At 45.7% G+C, this 18,502-nt stretch overlaps 1 protein-coding gene across 1 annotated transcript in view; it reads left to right on the top strand.

The window, feature by feature from the left end:
- The first annotated feature begins 1,345 nt into the window (after window positions 1–1,345).
- Window positions 1,346–18,502, top strand: part of CYP27A1 (cytochrome P450 family 27 subfamily A member 1) — a 30,255-nt gene continuing 13,098 nt past the window's right edge. The window contains exon 1 of the mRNA XM_060623607.3: window positions 1,346–1,945. Coding sequence (XP_060479590.1) covers window positions 1,682–1,945 — 264 coding nt within the window. The 5' untranslated portion in view covers window positions 1,346–1,681. The remainder of the gene's footprint in view (window positions 1,946–18,502) is intronic.

Genomic DNA, 18,502 nt, shown 5'->3' with positions numbered 1-18,502 from the left:
GAATCCCAGGCAGGCTCCACCCTCACTGTGGAGCCCTGCGTGGGGCTCAATCTCACATACCTTGAGATCACGACCTAAGCCGAAATCAAGAATCAGTGGTGAGGTGCCTGACTTGGGCTCTGTGCTGACAGATCAGAGCCTGGAGCCTGCTTTGGATTCTGTGTCTCCCTTTCTCTGCCCTCCCCAGCTCGTGCTATGTCTCTCTCTCTCTCTCTCAATCCCTCAAAAATAAATAAACATTAAAAAGAATTCAATGGGCAGATTTAACGGTAGGTTAGACACAGCTGAATAGAGAATTAATGAGCTAGAAGAGAAAAAAGGATTTAAAAAATGCAGAAAAGTGGGTGAAAGACAGGAAGGATCAGTCAGAAGGTCTAACATATGTATAATCTGAAGTCCTAGGAGAGAGATGGAAAGACAGATTAGGGTAGAAGAAATGTTTGAACAGATAATGTCAGAAAAACTCCCAAACTGATGAAAGATTTTCAGTCGCAGATTGAAGAAACTCTATGTCCCCTAAAGGGATAAATAAAAATAAATCCCCATGTAGCCACCTTAGCTGACCCTCTAATTGTTGCCCCTTTGAACCTAATGTGCCCTTTCTCCTTCTGGCTCTTTATAAAAAAAAAAAACAACCCAATTCTTCCAGTGTTCTTAGAACAAGCCTTCCCATCCTGCTGGTTCTCTCACTAATGGGTTGCATAATCTTTGACCTGTGTTTATTTTATATTTGTACGAACCATGTTTTTAACGTTTTGAAATAGAAATAACTTTTCAATATACTTTGAAATATATGTGAAAAAAAGGATTCATGAAACAATCTTTCTTATTGGCAGTATTTTCTATACTGCTTTATTCTTTTTTATCTTATTAAAAAAATAATTCTGGTTGCAGTCACTAAATCGGCTCAACCTGCACTTTGAAAAACCCTGCCTTGGCAGATTTAGGAGTGTGCGCATTGGGGGTTGGGGGGGGTGGGGTAGAATTGCATTAACAACCCCTTAATATTTAAATTTGTTTGCCAGTTTGGCTTTCACCCTCCAGGAATCAGATGACCTTGGATTTGGGACGGGTTTTCTTTTCTTTCTTTCTTTTCTTCTCTTTTCTCTAGTGGCTGGGCGCTCGGACAACCAGCGGGCGCATAGGAAAAGCCAGTGGCCGGTTTAATCTCAGCAGCCTGTTCCAGCTCCCGGGGAAGGGAGGACAGCTGGGGCGATGGCGCCCTGGGGTGGCCAACCCGCAGGTCAGACAACGGCCAGTCTCACTCACTGGGTGGGGCTTCCGAGAACTTTGTTCTACTGCGAACCAAAGTACCGTCCAGAGAACTTCAAGTTCTCGCTTAGAGTCCGCGAGAGAGCAAGGTGGGGAGTCGCGGCATTGGCGGCCACGGTCGGGGCTCGGGCGGTTTCCGTATATCCCCCGGGACAGCCTCCGCGGCGGCGTGGGCCGACCCCTCCCCCGGGCCTCAGGCTCACGGCTGGAGGAGGTGGCTTCTGTGCGTCTGTTAGGTCCTGTTGGAGAGACTCAGGACCGCGAGGGAAAGTGAGCGGTAAGGGGCCTGGCCAGCCTGCGCCCGGCCTACCCGGCGGCTGGCGCCTTGACCCCGCCCCCTGGGGATTGATCTCTGAGCGGGTTCCAGACGCTCTTCACTCGCGGTCCAAAGACGCGGGCGGCGCGGGCCATGGATCGCGTGGCTGCGTTGAGGGGCGCGAGGCTGCGGTGGGCGCTGCTGGGGACGCGGGTGGCCCTCCCTGGCCTTTGCCCGCACGGGGCCAGAGCCAAGTCCGCGATCCCCGCCGCCGTCTCGGCCACCGCCGAGACTCCTGGAAACGGGCCTGGCGACCGGAGGCTGCGGACCCTGGAGGAGATTCCGGGGCCGGGGCAGCTGCGCAGTTTCTTCCAGCTGTTAGTGCAAGGCTACGTTCTGCACTTACACAAGCTCCAGGTAACCGAGCGGGGGCGGGGGCGGGGCGGGGGAGAGGGTGGGGGCTCGCGACTGGGGGGTGGGGGTGAGCACAAGGATAAAGAAGCTGGAGATGGGGACACGTTGGACCAAAAGTGAAGGACACGAGAATTTAGCTCAGGACCGACTGGAGCTATGGTCATAGACTGGAAATCTGTAGGGATTACGTGCGAAGGGTAGACAGAACCCTGTGAACCGAAATGAATAGTCCCGGAGTGGTATGAATCAGGAGGGCACCAGGAAGGAGGGGACTTGGGAGGCCAGGTTTGGAATGAACAGGGGTAGGGGTGCCTGGGTGGCTCAGAGAGTTAAGCACCTGACTTCAGCTCAAGTCATGACCTCTGGGTTCATGGGTGTGAATCCCTTGCTGGGCTCTGTACTGACAGCTGGGAGCCTGGAGACTGCTTTGGATTCAGTGTCTCCCTCTCTCTCTGCCCCTCCCCTGCTTGCACTCTGCCTCTCTCTCTCTCTTAAAAATAAACATTAAATTTTTTTTTTTTTTAAATAAAATGAACAGGGGTTGAGAGAGGAGAGAACTGTCTTGGTAACATTACTTGGTAATGTAAGGGTATAAGCTGCCAGATGTGGCACAATGACTGTTTAATTGTGTGGTGATGTTGGCGACCACAGACTTCTTCCAAAGGAAATGGATTCTGGAGGATTATGGTCGTCAAGCAATTCGCAGGATAGATTTTTCCACAGAGAGAAAAATGTCACTTCTCGAGTGAAAGCAAAATCATAGACATTAAGGAAAAGGAACATTTGTTTAAATTAAGGAATCCAGTAAGAAGAGTTTATTCAGTGAAATGCACATGTGGAGGCAGATAACCCACTCTGGATGGACAGAGATGGGAAAACCCGATGTTGGCTAAGTTGGAAGAGTTTTAGGAAATGAACTGAAGAGATTCACCTCAGATCTGTCTTCCTGATGACTATGAAAAAATATAAACACGTCCACTCTGCTCCAGGCATGTTTCCAAGTGCTGGGATTCATTGAGAGGTGACCAGTGCCCTCAGTGCTGAGCTGGAAGCTTATACCCTAGGGTTTATGTGCTCCTTTGGGGGAAGAGGGAGAGAGGGAAGTGAACAGATCAATAAACAGCTAATTTGAGGCAGAGAACTTGAGTGCCCTGAGAGGAGAAGCCTGCCCAGGGTTGGGGATTGGGTGGCACCTTTGATTCATTTATTTGCTCTCCAGGCACATGTGTGGTCATCAGTGATTGGCAGGACGAGTGGGCAGGCCTTTGGCCGGGCTGGTGAACAGGCTGGTTACCATGTCCCTGTGCTGGGCAGTAGTCAGAAACTCAGAAGAGCTCTGGGCACTGGGGATAGGACAGGTCTTTGAGGAGGGCCATGAAGGTCAGACAAAGGGCCCTGGTTCCTCCGAGGGGCCATGGTGGGCTCTTGAGCAGGCACGGGGTGAAGATGGCCTCTAGGGGGCACTGTCGAGGTTATGGTGTGTGCAGTAGGATGGATTAGACAGGATTGGTAGAGAGGGCCTCTGGGGACAAAGGATCGGGTGTGGCGGTATCTGAGGCACCCTCCAGACAAAGCTGGACAGGCAGTTGAAGATGAGGGTGAAAATGGCTATGAGGGCTTGAAGTGCTTGCAGTGCTTAGCTCTTGTTTCTTAGATTTGGTGGGCAGGTCACAAGACTCATAGAGCTGGTTAAAAAATCATTCCTTCTGGGCTCAGCTTTAAGATACCAAGTAAGCTGAGAAACCAGAGTTCTGTAAACTTTTCCTGCTTGATTTAACCTCTAGAAATAGGAGAGGCCCAGTGAATGCCCCAAGGGTGGCGACTAAGGATTCCTCCTCATTTCATAGGGAGAGTTTACTGGAAGGTTTTGCTGAGGATTATCTCTAGAGCAGTAACTACCAAAGAAATTCTAGACCACCCTAGGAGGTGGAGGAGGAAGAGGAGAAAGCCAGGAATGTGTAGCCTTTTATTATTATTATTTTTTTAATGTTTATTTATTTTTGATAGAGAGAGAGAGAGAGAGCGCGGGAGAGACCCAGAATCCGAAGGGAGGATTCTCCCAGGGCTCTAACTCACAAACTGAGAGATCATGACCTGAGCCAGAAGTAGGATGCTTAACTGACTAAGCCATCCAGGCACCCCAGGAATGTGTAGCCTTTTAAAGGAGCAGCCAGGGCTAGGATTTTGGAGAGTCCCCTGGCTCCTGCCCTGTATCCCAGAGATCTGGAGTCACATGAACCTTCCCAGGGCACTGGTGGAAATTATACTAGCCCTTCCCATTACATGTGACTGGTGTGAGTTAATAAAGAGTGAAAACCTGCGCATCTATAAAACCCTGTTAATACCCCTATTGAGAAGGAGGATACATTTCAGTGACCCACTTTGTATCAGTTCATATTTGTTTGGTTGGCTCTCACAGTGGCTTAAACTATAAAGTAGCTTTATTGGTTCATATAACCAAAAAGTCTAATAGTTGGATGCCCTACAGCTATATAGCCTGGTCTAGAGATTGATGAGATCATCAAAGCTATAGTTTTGCTTTTCTGCAGTTCTCTTGGCTCTGCTGCCTTGCAAAAGTTAGTTGACTGGCCTGGGTTAATTGCCTGTCTCTGAACCCATCATAGTGGCCATTGACATACTCTAATTAGCTTAGACACATGTAGGCTCACCTCTAAAGCTGGGGTTGGGGTCCCTCCCACCTCAACCAGGTGAGTGCTGCACAAAGCAGAGCAGTTGAAGTTGATATAAAGGCAGCTGACCATAATATCCCCTCGGCACCCTCGACTGTCGGGTCGAAACTGCATATCACACACAAAAATAATAAAGTCAGCTCAGGAGAGCATTGTAGGACTTAAGGGAGTGGAGTAGGGACTGGGACATGTGAAAATCGTGCTAGTCCATAAATGCAGGTCCCTTCTCTTTCTTAAAGAAAATAATATCAAGAGTGCTAGCAAAATGAAATGTGAACATATGTTAAATTTATATGTAAACTTATGTTAAGTTGATGTCTTTCAAAGATGGGGACCCAGAGACTGGTGAGATCAGTCATCTATTCTGTAGCTCTTATTGCAGACTGCCTTCATGTGCCCCACTTTGCCTTGTGCCCATAATTGTCATTTCATGTGTCATGTTTCTTCTCTCTCTCTCTCTCTCTCTTTTTAATGTTTATTTATTTATTTTTGAGATAGAGAGAGTGAGCGGAGTAGGGGCAGAGAGAAAAGGAGAGAGAGAAACGCAAGCAGGCTCCACACTCTCAGCCCAGAACCTGACGTGAGGTTCAAACTCATGAAATGTGGGATCATGACCTGAGCTGAAATCAAGAGTCAGATGCTTAACTGACTGAGCCACTCAGGTGCCCCTCTCTTTTTTTATAGTTACAATTTTTTTCTTGTGATGTCTTTTTTTAAAAAGTTTATTTATTTTAATTAATTAATTTAGAGAGCATGAGCGGCGGAGGGGCAGAGAGAGAGGGAGAGAGAGAATCCCAAGCAGGCTCCACACTGTCAACTCGGAGTCCAATGAGGGGCTCTAATCCATGAACTGTGAGATCATGACCTGAGCTGAGATCAGGAGTCAGACGCTTAACCGACTGAGCCACCCAGGTACCCCTCTTGTGGTAACTCTTAAGATCTCTCTTAGAGACTCTTAAATACAGAGGACAAACTGAGGGTTGCTGAAGGAGGGGGTGGGGGGTGGATTAAATGGGGGATGGGAATTAAGGTGAGTATTTTTCAGGATGAGCACTGGGTGTCATATGTAAGAGACGAATGACTGGATTCTACTCCTGAAGCCAAAACGACACTGTATGTTAACTAAATTGAAAATAAATTAATAATAAAAAAAAAGAAAGTGAAAAGACAGTCCATAGAATGGGAGGAAATATTTGCAAATCATGTATCTGATAAAGAACTTGGGTCCAGAATATATAAGGACTTATACAGTTCAATAATAAAATAACTAACTCAATTTTTTAAATGAAAGCAGTATTGGAATAGGCATTTCTCCAAAGAAGGTATATAAATGGCTTAAAAGCACATGGAAAAATGATCTATATCATTAGCCACTAGAGGGATGCAAATAATAACCGGAAGAGGGGTGCCTGGGTGGCTCAGTCGAGCATCCAACTTCAGCTCAGGTCATGATCTTGCTACTACCAGTGCAGAACCCACTCCGGATCCTCTCTCTCTCCCATTCTCTCTGCCCCTCCCCCACCCTCAAAAATAAATTTTAAAAACATAAAAAAGAGATCTACTCTCTTAGGAACTTTTAAATATACAATACTGTACTAATAATTATAGCCACCATGCTGAACATTACATCCCCGGGACTCACTTATTTTCTGTCTGCACTTTTTTGTCTTTTGACCCCCTTCACCCATTTTCCCTACTCCCACCCGCCTCCTCTGGCAACCACCAATCTGTTCTCTATATCTATGAGTTCGGTTTTGGTTTGTTTTGTTTTTAGATTTCACATGGAAGAGAAGGATCAGTCAAAATTTGTCTCTCTCTGATTTATTTCACTTAACATAATGCCCTCAGGGTCAATCCATGTTGTCCTAAGTGGCAAGATTTCCTTCTTTTGTGTGGCTGAATAATGTTCCACTGTATATATACCACAATTTCTTTTTTTTTTTTAATTAAAAATTTTTTTAATGTTTATTTTTGAGAGAGAGACAGACAGACAGCCTGAGAGAGAGAGGGGCAGAGAGAGAGGGAGACACAAAATCCAAAGCAGGCTCCAGGCTCTGAGCTGTCAGTACAGAGCCCGATGTGGGGCTCGAACCCACGAACCCATGACCTGAGCCGAAGTCCGACACTTAACCCACTGAGCCACCCAGGCGCCCCTATAGTACAATTTATCAATTCATTCATCAGTGGACACTTAGGTTGATTCCAGGTCTTGGCTATTGTAAATAATGCTGCAGCGAACTTGGGGGTGCTTATATCTTTTTGAGTTAGTGTTTTTGTTTTCTTTAAATAAATACCCACAGTAGAATTGCTGGATCATAGGGTAGTTTTGTTTTTGTTTGTTTGTTTGTTCTTTTGTTTTTTAAAAAATATTTTTATTTATTTTTGAGAGAGAGAGAGAGAGAGAGAGCAAGCAGGGGAGGGGCAGGGAGAGGAAGACACAGAATCGGAAGCAGGCTCCAGGCTCTGAGCTGTCAGCACAGAGCCCAACGTGGGGCTCAAACTGGTGAACCGTGAGATCATGACCTGGGCCAAAGTCAGATGTTCAATCGACTGAGCCACCCAGCTGCCCCAAGAGTAGTTTTATTTGTAATTTTTTGAGGAACCTCCACACTGTTTCCCACAGTGGCTGCACCAGTTTGCATTCCCACTGAGAGTGCACAAAGCTTCCCTTTTCTCCACATCCTCACCAACACTTGTTGTTTCTTATTCTTTTGATGTCCATCTTAACAGGTATGAGGTGATATCTCATTGTGGTTTTGATTTGCATTTCCCTGATGATTTTTGACGTTGGGCATCTTTTCACGTACCTGTTGGCCACTTGTATGTTTTCTGTGGAAAAATATGTATATGGATTTTCTGCCCATTTTTTAGTCAGATTGTTTTCATGGATATTTTCTACTGTCTTTTTAGTTTCTATTTATTTCCACCCTGATCTTTGTTATTTTCTCCTTTCTACTAACTTTGGGGTTAGTTTGTTATTCCTTTCCTAGTTTCTTGAGGTGTAAAGTTAGGTTGCTTATCTGAGATCTTTCTTGTTTCATAATGTAGGCATTTATCACTCCGAACTTCTCTCTTAGAATTACTTTTGCTGCACTCCATAAATTATGGCTTTTACCACTCTTCCCCCCCCCCCCCCCCCCGCCCTTTCCCTGAAGCCTGCAATCCTGCTCTCCACTGATATCAGCATCAAAGGCCAGATGACCTGGGACCTTCTGAACGTGGCAGGCTTTGTTCTGCCCAATGCAGAAGACATATCGTTTCCAGCTCTGGCAGCTCCGGCACCAGGTCAGCCTCCCTGCTTGGCTGTGGCTTGGCTGGCAGCATGAACAGCCCCATGGCGACTGTGGGAAGGGATGGTGTCTGGGCGCCCCCTCCTGCTTGGTGTTTTTTCAGCTCAGTCTTATGCATGTACCGCTGCTGCGTCAGTGTCCCTAAAGCATGTTTGGTTCCCCTGCTCAGGAATCTCCACAGGACCTGGGGAATCAGCATTGAACTCCTCACAGGGATGTTCAAGGCCCCAGCCTCCTTTTCCCAGGCACCCCTTCTCCCTTTCCGTTTTGATATGCTGTATTTTCCATTTTCATTTGTCCTTAGATATTTTTTTGATTTTCTCTTCTGATCTCTTCTTTGACCCCACGATTATTCAGTAGCATGTTGTTTAATCTCCACATATTTATGAATTTTCCAGGTTTTTCTTTTTTTGTAATTGATTTCTAGTTTCATACTTTATGGCTTTACCATAAAGTAAAGTGGTGAGAAAAGATCCTCCATACGATTTTACTCTTCTTAAATTTGTTAAGACTTGTTTTGTGGCCTATCATGGATCTAGCCTGGAGAATGTTTCATGTTCACTTGAGAAGAATGTGTATCCTGCTGCATTTGGATGGAATGTTCTGTATATATCTCTTAAGTCCATCCGGTCTGTTGTGTCACTTAAGGCCAATATTTCCTTATTGATTTTCTGTCTCGGTGGTCTGTCCACTGATGAAAGTGGGGTATCAATTTCCACTACTGTTACTGTGTTGCTCCCTGTTTCTCCCTTTAGATCTGTTAATATTTGCTTTATATATTTAGATGGCACATGTTTCATGCCATCACCTGTTTATACGGCTTAGAGGCTGGGCTGGTAAGTTCTGAGGGCTGGGCCTGTGTCTTTCCCACCTCTGTGCCCTCCAGTGCCAGATACAGTCCTTGGTACAGGGAAGGTTCTTACTAATGTTTGATAAAATAAATAAATAAATAAATAAATAAATAAATAAATGTCATGTACCGGCCAAAGGGCTGTGAGTGGTACCAAGCAGTGATTCCATCAGGTGGTAAACTTTGTGAGACTCTCCTTAGCTCTTTGGTCTGGGTTGTTTGACATAAGATCGAGTGAAAAGACAGTAAGGGCGGTGGGCCGACTGAGTCAGCCTCACTATTCAGGTCTCAACTTTTCGAGTTCAGAAACTATATTTTATCAGCAAATTGAACATGGGCAGACTATTAGGGACTGACCAACATTGGCCAAACCCACAGAAACAAATTGTGGACTGGAGTGCCCACGGTTTTATTACTGAAGAAGTCAGCCCTCTCGGGAATCATAATACTCCATCACATAGAAACCCCCTATTCTAATGATCTATTGCTGCATAACAAGCTATCCCAAAATATAATGGCTTAAAACAACATTTTGGTACACTCATGATTTTATGGGTCAGGAATTTGGGCAGTGCACATCAGAAGTGACTTATCTCAGCTTCCCAAGGGAGCAGGGCTTCAGTTTGAATGGCTGGATATGGCTGGGATGGCTCGAGTGGGGCCATGTTTCTGTTCAGAAACTAAATTTGTTTCCATGGCTTCCTCAGTGTTTCCCCATGTCACATCTCCTAGGACTGGAATTTCCAAGATGGCTTCTTCAGTCGCATGTTTGGTGCCTGGCCTGGTTTGACCAGATCAGCTAAGCATCTCTCTCTCTTTCCATGTGGCTAGTTTGGGCTTCCTTACACCATGGTGGTCTCTGGATGATCAGACTTCTTATGGGGTCCTGGCTTTCCCCAAACTGAATGTTCCAAGGGAAAGAAAGTGCAAGTTGCCAGTTTCTTAAGGCCTCGGCCCGAAAACTGGCACAGCATCATTTCTACTGTATTCTACCCATCAGAGCAGGTACAGAGCCCACCTAGATTCCAGAGGAGAAGATGTAGACCTCACCTCTTAATGGGAAGGATGTCAAAGAATCTGTGGCCGTCTTTAATCCACTGCCCGCTCTTCCTAGGATCCAGGTACCTAGGGAGAAAAAGTAGTACCTGCATTAGTGGACTGCTTAGTATGCAGAGACCCCAGAACTAAAAGAGTGGAATTGTACGGAAGGAAATTTCATCTAGGCCTTGGAGAAACCTGGTTGAATGTGCTTCTCTGGTGCCTGTCCATTAGATTAAGTATCTCTCTCTTGAAAGATAAATGCTGCCAAATTCTCGCTGTTTGACTTCCCTCTTCTGGGTTTTGTAACGACCCCTCCCATTCTGTTAACACATTCTTTCTTCAGTTTGGCTAATACCATTGATTAGATGGATTTTCTGCCCCAGTACTCATGTTACCATCCAGCCCTTCGGAGATTGTCCTCTAGTTACCTTTTTTTGGCTTTCAGTCTCATCTGGAAGACATTATGGTAGTCCTTGAGACTATGGCAAAATTGGATGTACTGCCTTTAAGCCTCAGGGTTGGGAACTGAAACCGGGTATTAAGGTCAAAAGTGTGAATCATACCACCTTAGCAACTGCACTGTTAGAATTTTTATCTTACAGATAAAATTCTGTGGTCAAAGACAATACCGAATATTCAAAGTAGCAGGATCTCTGATTGGGAAAGATTAGAATGACTTACATGTCCCATTAAGGGTCTAATTGATTATAGTGTCTTCATCTGGTGGAATTTATGCAACCACCAAAAAGAACAGGGGCAGCTCTATGGGTATTAATATAATTGCTTGCTAAGAGATGGGAAGAAAGTGAGACCCAAAATGGTATTATATGCCATCATCTGTGGATGAAGGGGGAATGTGAGATATACATGCATATATATGTTTAGTAGGTACATGAAGTATCTCTGGGAGGACACACAAGGAATCGGCAATAATGATTGCCTCTGTGTGATGGTTTCTTGGAGTCTGAAGATGAGAGTTAGGAGGAAGTCTTATCTTTTATTGCAGGACTGCTCTGGACCTCCACCAGGTTTTCTCTGGCATCACCCTGCCCAGGCACAGTTTGCCAACTTTTGGGTCCTTTTGTTTACTTTTTCACTGTTTTGAATTTTAACAGTGTGCATGTATGTATTACCTATTAATTTTTTTTAAAAAAACCACGAGAGCCAAAGAATGGAAAGCAGGAGGTAAATGCAAGGCTGACCAAGTGCTTCCTGGTCTCGCATGATATTTTGAGGTCTTCCGATGGCCTTTTCCCTTGTACCCTTGTTTGGCTCTGGGTCCTTACTTTCGATTTCCACCTGTGTGCCTACATCTTCTTTCTAGTTCTGCGTCACCTGCTGATCGTGCAGTCCTTGTTCTTTGAACGCCCTCATTGTTTCACCTGAGACTCGTCCATTTTGTGGGCAGAGTGCCCTCAACATACTGCGGTTTTCCTCTGGGTGTGTGAGGGGTGTAAGTGGGGGGTGGGCAGTGTTTCTGTTTCCCTGACGGCCTCTCTGAGGGTGTCCCAGGCAATGCTTTTTCATGGATCACCCTGTATCCTCAGCCCATTGTTTCTCTACGAGTGCAAAATCAGAGGGAAATTCTTACTGTCCTATGGTCTGGTACATGTTTTAGTAACTTATGACAGTTCTGTCTTCTTACATAAAACCAGACATTTTTATGATGATTGAAGTAAGGGCTACACGCATGCACAACATTTTTTTTGTGGCTTTGTTTGTAAAATCAAAAATTCAGAAACCTGTTAAATACCCATAAGCAGGATAAATAAATTGTGATATAGTCATACAATGGAACAATATACAACAGTCATAATAAATGCACAAGCTCTTAATGTATCAATAAAGAACTCAAAAACAAGGTTGAAGGACACCTGGGTGGCTCAGTCGGTTAAGCGTCTGATTCTTAATCTCAGCTCAGGTCTTGATCTCAGGATCGTGAGTTCGAGCCCCGCCTTGGGCTCTGCACTGGGCATGAAGCCTACTTAAAAAACAAACAAAAAACCAAAAGTCTCAAAACAGCAAGGTTGAGTATAGAATGATAGGTACAGTAGAATACTATTTCTGTAAATTAAAAACCACACAAAAATACTATAAGCTGTCATTGGACACCTATATATACAATAAAATTATATAAACATTGACAGAAAGGATACATTTCTGATTCAGGATAGTGGTTGTCCTGGGGAGGGAGGGCAAAGGGAAGGACAAGAAAGGAACTTGGAAATATTTTTCTTTTGGAAAAAGATTTGAAGCAAATATGACAAATATTAACAGTTCTCTTCATTTGAGTGCATGGGTGCATGTGCATTTATAATGTTATTTTCTTTAACTCCCCACATTAAAATATTCATAATAACAAATAAAGTAATCCTGCTCATCCTAAGTCCAAATAGTGCCCCTGGGCTGGTCTGATCTTGGAGATCATTCAAGGCAAGGTTGAGAGCTAGGAGAACCTGGGAATGCTGTTAATTATTTAGCACCTTCTGTCTCCCGGAAATGTGAATTCCACTTGTGTGAGGGGGTTGGGGCTAAATTCTCCATGACGCTTTGACAGCACTGAGACATGACGGTCCCAGCGGGGTTCCTCTTCACCTTTGACCCTGAGTGGGCCTTCTTTCTGACCATCTGCCAGTGTAGGCAAAGGAGTGGCCCGTGCCTAGAGTTACCTCTCTCCCTCTGTTTATCCAACTGATGGCCTGCCAACTTTTAGGGGCAGGTTTAGTGACGCTGGCAAAACAGTACGTGAGGTTTGTGAGTTTACTTTTGTCCTTGGCGCTATTTACTTGCTGTCTGAGTGTTTGTTGTGTTTTTGGTTTGCTTGTTTTGTTTTTTGTTTTTAGTTTTTGCCGTGCTGAGAGCCTCCCTAAGGAGTCTACCAGTCACTAAACTAAACAGGCCACTAAGTAGGAAAATAGAACCTTGCAATGCGGTATCACTTTTTTCCAGGGGAGATTTTAGTGTTTTGTTTTGTTTTTTTCTTGTAACAGCTTTTTTGAGATATAATCGCATGCCATAGAATCCACCCTGATGAACAACTAAACGGCTTTTAGTATATTCGCACGCAGACTTGTGCAACCATTACCACATCAATTTTCAAATGTTTCCGTTGCCCCGGAAGGAAACCTCGTGCTCTTTAGCACCGCCGGGGCCTCATTCCCTCATCAGCCCCTGGCAACCATTAATCTATCCTCTGCCTCTGTGGATTTGCCTGTTCTGTACTTCGTATAAATGGGCTCATTGAATACGTGCTCTACTGTGAAAAGCTTTCTCCAGTTAGCGTGACGTTTTCACGGTTCATCCATGTTGTAGCACGTGAGCATCAGTACTTTGTTCCTTTTTATGGCTGACTAATATTCCACGGTGGGGATATGCCACAATGTGTTCCTCCACTCCTCGGTTGAGGGAGGTTTGTGTAGTTTCCGCTTTTCGGCTCAGTGTTGCTTTCGAGTTTTCAAGGTGCCCACAGCTGTCAAAGGTAGGCATAGCGGACATGAGTTAGAGTGGTGAAAACAGGTTTTATTCAGTAGTGGCTGTCAGGAGGGGAAGGAAATAAACTCCATTCTGGTGGGGGCAGGGGTGACTATGTCTTTTAAAAGAGGGAGAGAGCGGGGAGCAGGATGGCAGGCCCTTGAGCAGAGTCAGGGAAATGAAAAATTACAAAAGGCAGGAAGGGGGGCAGCTGGTCCATGTGAAACTCATATGGTTAGTTAACTGGTGCTTCTCAGCAGGACTCCTATACTTCCTCAGAGACTGGACAGAGGCCTTATCTTTAGGTGTCAGCTGTTACAAACAGGAAGTTCTTTAGAGTGCAAGCAGGGGAGGGACAGAGAGAGAGGGAGACACAGAATCCGAGCAGGCTTCAAGCTCTGGGCTGTCAGTACAGAGCCCGATGCAGGGCTGGAACTCACAAACTGTGAGATCGTGACCTGAGCCAAAAGCAGACGCTTCACCGACTGAGCCACTCAGGCACCCCTCAGGGCGGCACTTTAAGGGGCCTTTATCCTCGGAATGAAGGTCATCCTATGGAGGCTACTCTGAGCTGTTAGAAACTATGTCTGTGAGTTCAAGTCTTTCTAGGCCCCAGCCGAGGCCCAGTTAAGAAGAGGGCTGGGAAGAGCCTGAGCAGAATCTGGTAAGGAGAGAATCTCTATCACAACCTTTTAAACATCTGAAAGCTATGGCACTTTGCAACAACAAAAAACGAGTCTGTTTACCACATATTGCATAGAATTTCAGTTTTCCATCCCCCACCCCTGAGCCTGTCTGCACACCCCAGGTTACCAGCCTTTGCCTTGAGGTGGGTTAGTACATTTTAGGCATTTTATCTGTGAATTGGTAATTGCCATTATGGCCTGCCTTGGGTTATTCACCTTAACATGTGTGTAGCCACAGGGCACCTCTTTGAGATCAACTACTAATAGAATTCTCTTATTTGACTGATGAGGAAATGTCAAGCAAGAAAAGGCAAAGCCAAGGCCGGACTGATTTAATCAGCAAAGATACAACAAGCCACTGTTAGATTTAGACATTTTATTGCCAAATAGTGAAAGGAAGAGTAAGGCAAAGGTGCCGGCTCCCCATGAACCTTGTCCCGCACATTCAAAAAGACGACACTGAAACTTTTCCCACCAGATGAGTGCAGCGTGAGTTATGGGGTATCCCGTTGCTGAGGCGTTCCTTCTAGACTGCAGCCAAAGGGTTTTATGTTCTGCAGCTCTTGTCTGAGTGGGGGTGGGCAGAAACCCCACACTTCATCGGAACCTGGGAGGTGATGAGAAACTGTTTCATGACAACCTCCCTAGTGAGATAAGGAGGTGAGTGGGTGCGGGCCTTATTGCAACTCCTCACAGACGTTCTTCCATGTCCCAGGAAGATGGCAAAGTGTTCTGCCAAAACTCATAAGCTATGGCTCAAGTCTCTGTGTGCATAAATAGGTACTGGGCTGCTCCACCGTTCAACCCCGACCCTTCACATATCCCAGAATTTGCAGGGATGTAAATACCCCATCAGATAAATATTCCAGTTCTACTGACGGGAGCGCCTACCAAATCTGTCTTTGGCAATATTGGATGAGTCACCACAACCGTGACTCCCTGTAGGTTGATTAGGCCTGTTTGGAGTATATACTGCAGCCAGGCGCCCCATCCAAGGGCAACCGGAGTTGCAACCACGCACACCCCACCTCAGCCAACCCCGCGGAAGTGCCGGGCACTACGGTTGCCTATTACCACCCGTGCTGAAGGGTTTGGAGCAGCCTGTGACAAATGAACAAGAGGCCAACAGTAACAGGATGAAGCTAAAGAGACCAGATCAGTGTCCAGAAGGTTAATCTTGTCCTGTTGTCTTTATTGGAGGCTGACCATTTCTGAAATCACTGGCCCTTGGGAGGTTTCTAAGAGTTTTTAGATTGAGATTCTATTTGGCCAGTGGTCAAGTTGAGGGCGGTGGTGGTCTGAGTTAACTTGGCCACATGTCAGATGCCACCTTGTCTGTAGATAGGGGCTGAGAGAGAGAGAGAGAGAGAGAGAGAGATTAATAGTCCCTCCCTGCACCTCCAACCTCCCGGGGATGACCCCTTATCTCCCACAAGCCAGAGGTATTCCTCTCCCCACAGCCATGTGTACAATGTGACAACCTCCTAGCAGTCCCTTCACTTTTTTGTCCCAATCCTCCTGTGTGTCCTAACCCTCACATGAGCCCTGCTGAGGTGCCTCAGTGATTTCTTCCTTGTATACTTCCTACCATTCTAGAACATCTCCCATCCCCACATCGGGGCCATCTTGGGGCTGAAACCTCATATTCATGGCCATTACCGTCCATATCTATTACTGCCCAAGAGCGGCAAGCAGAACTGATGGCGAAAGAAGCACCAGGTTAGGATAGCTTACTCCATGACTCTTCTCGCTACTTGCAAAGTAGCTGTTAGTTTTCCAAGGGGGTAGGTGTGGGAAGAAAAATGGGGGAATGAGAAGAGTTAATTATGCGGCTCGGGTCTCTTACAGCCTATCTCGGGCCTCTTCCTGGCTCTCCAATCTCACAATGAAGAATTCTGTTGAAATGGCAGATACCCTCCTAGTGAATTGTCACATAGATATTCCAAACTGACTTTCTTAGGTGTGTCATCCACTGGGAGCTGAGGCTGGGTTATCCAGTTATCTTTTTCAGTTTCCCCTTTAAGAGTCCACTCCATGTTTCAGTGGCACTGGCTTCCTGGGGATGATACGAGGCATGGAAGGTTCAGTGAATGTTCCACGCAGCTGCCACTGCTGGGTCCTTTTTACTTCAAGTGGGAACCGTTGTTTGAATGGATGCCCTTGGGAAACCAAATGTATAGCACTGTCCATCGAAGGGTCTTTGAATAGTGTGCCCCTCGTGCTGTGCAGATGGAGACGGTAGTGTCATACCTTGAAGAGGTGTCTGCTACAATCGATGTCCGATGGTACCCTCAAGAGGATGGTAGGGGACCTGTACAGTCTGTTTGGTAGGACAGGCCAGGTCCAGTACCCCTCACTATGAGCCCCCAAATTTCTTTTACCACTGGAATGTCTAGCTGGTGGTCTGGGCACATCTGCCACCTTCTTTGGCTTCACATACTGCGGTCACTATGCCTTGTTTGGGGGCTCCCGTGGATGGACTACCATGCCCTGTGCAGCAGTCTGTCTGGATGGCTACGGTCCTTACATTTGTATCACAGGTCTCCTCAGCTTGCTGATTTCACCCATGTTGATCCAAGGAAACCTTTGCCACGGGCGTCCCTCCGGGTCATGAACAGAGGGTATGGGTCTTGTGTGATCTGCTGCCATGATGATCATTGCCAAAGAGGCTGAGACGTGTTCATCCAGGCATTCCACTGCCAGGCATCAGCCCACACGCTCATGAGTCAGTGAAAATGTAACAGGGTGTATTTGGGGAGGTCTTTTCCAGAGCAAGTAGCACAGCTCACAACAGCGAGCGTTCTCCTTTCCGTGCATAGTTTTAGACAATTTTCTTTGGGGGGTACATGGCAGCATCACCCCAGGACACCCCATGGCCCCCAACTGAGCTGATCTATCCATGAACCAGGCCCAGGCATTGTCAGTAACTTCAGTGAAGGTAAGCCCCCAAGAAATCTGAGGTGTTGGCATAGACCCTGCATCTGAGTCAACACATCTAGAGGGCGACTAACCACTTAATGGCTGGTGTGCTATTTTCTGGATGTACTGCAGCCACATAATCAGGGATGCTTGTCAGGCAGTACCCACTTGATGTTCTCGTTTCCCACGGGACATCAGGTAGAACAGCACTTTGCCGTGTCCGTCTCAGTGTGCATTAGTGCTCAATATCAAGCCAGTAATTGTCTCTCAGTTGGGGTATTCTGGGTGGTGAGGTCAGGCAAGTGCCATGTCCAAAACCCTAAGGAACCATTGCCTAGTGGCCACATAATTTTACCACTGGTCTCAGTCTGTGTAATGTCAGTCACTGACACGTGTAGCTCACATGTCTCATGAGGACTGACTGGCCGCAGTGGAAGAGCAGTTTGTACCGTTGGATTGTCTATCTATCGATCTATCGATCTATCTATCTTAGTAATCTCTACGCCCAAAGTTGCACCTCTTCCAACTGAACCAGCCAGACACCCCTGGATTGTTTCCTTAAGCATGTTTGTCTGTACTAGTTCTTTGATCAAGACAGTGATCTTCCTTTCCACCCCTTCCCTTTCCTTGGAATCCCATACTACTTTACTTATACCGGATGACTGAACCGAGAGAACAAGGTGGACTCCTGGTGGTCCACTCAACCCACTACCACTGCTCTAATCATGGCGTTTCCCCACCGAAAACATCCCTTACAGTTTAGAGAAATATTACATGTATTTAACACATTTATTCCCACAATACATTCAGTATAGCTTTGACGAACTGATGACCAGGGAGTATTTTATCTGTAGCCACAGCCACCTGTCTAATGGAAACAGTTTTCCTTTCCTTAGTAATACAGACGGGTAAGGATCTCGTGGTTCGTGAGTTCGAGCTCCGCGTCGGGCTCAGTGCTGACAGCTCAGAACCTGGAGCCTGCTTCAGATTCTGTGTCTCCCTCTCCCTCTGCCCCTCCCCTGCTTGAGTTCTGTCTCTCTGTCTCTCTCAAAAATAAATGAACATTAAACAAAAAACCACTCAAGTATTTGAAAATAAATTAATTAATAAATATGCATACCTTTCTATATCAACAAGTACACCTATAGCAGTTTTAAATGGCTGACTAGTGTTCTTTTGTATGGCTTCACCAGAATTTGCTGAACTTTATTGTTGTATATTTAGATTTTTTTATGTGTAAAAGCTTTGATATATATATCACTAAATATCATGCCCATCTTTAGAATAAACCCCTAAAATGGAATTATTGGGTAAAAGATTTTGTTCTGGGCTTTGACATGTATTGCCTGCCAAATTGCCCTCTAAGAAAGTTGTAAACACAGTAGTTTTGCATAACAGAGGGCATTCTCAGAGACTGCCCCTGTGTTCTTCCCTGAACAGTTAAACAGACCAGCAAATAACCCTCAAAGCTTGATCCCTAGTCCTGGGTTAGGAATTAACAGTGGAAAGGAAAGGTTGGTCTGGTTCTCTTTCCTCCTTGATCTACAGTTGAGAAAAATTTTGGAACCAAAGAACTGACTCAACTGGACATTCCTCAGCCTCTTTCCGTTCTT

This window comes from Panthera onca, chromosome C1 (genome assembly GCF_046562875.1).
Source record: "Panthera onca isolate mPanOnc1 chromosome C1, mPanOnc1 haplotype 2, whole genome shotgun sequence".
Lineage (NCBI taxonomy): Eukaryota > Metazoa > Chordata > Mammalia > Carnivora > Felidae > Panthera > Panthera onca.
The sequence above is the reverse complement of the archived record's forward strand: the minus strand, read 5'-3'. Positions and strand labels throughout refer to the sequence as shown.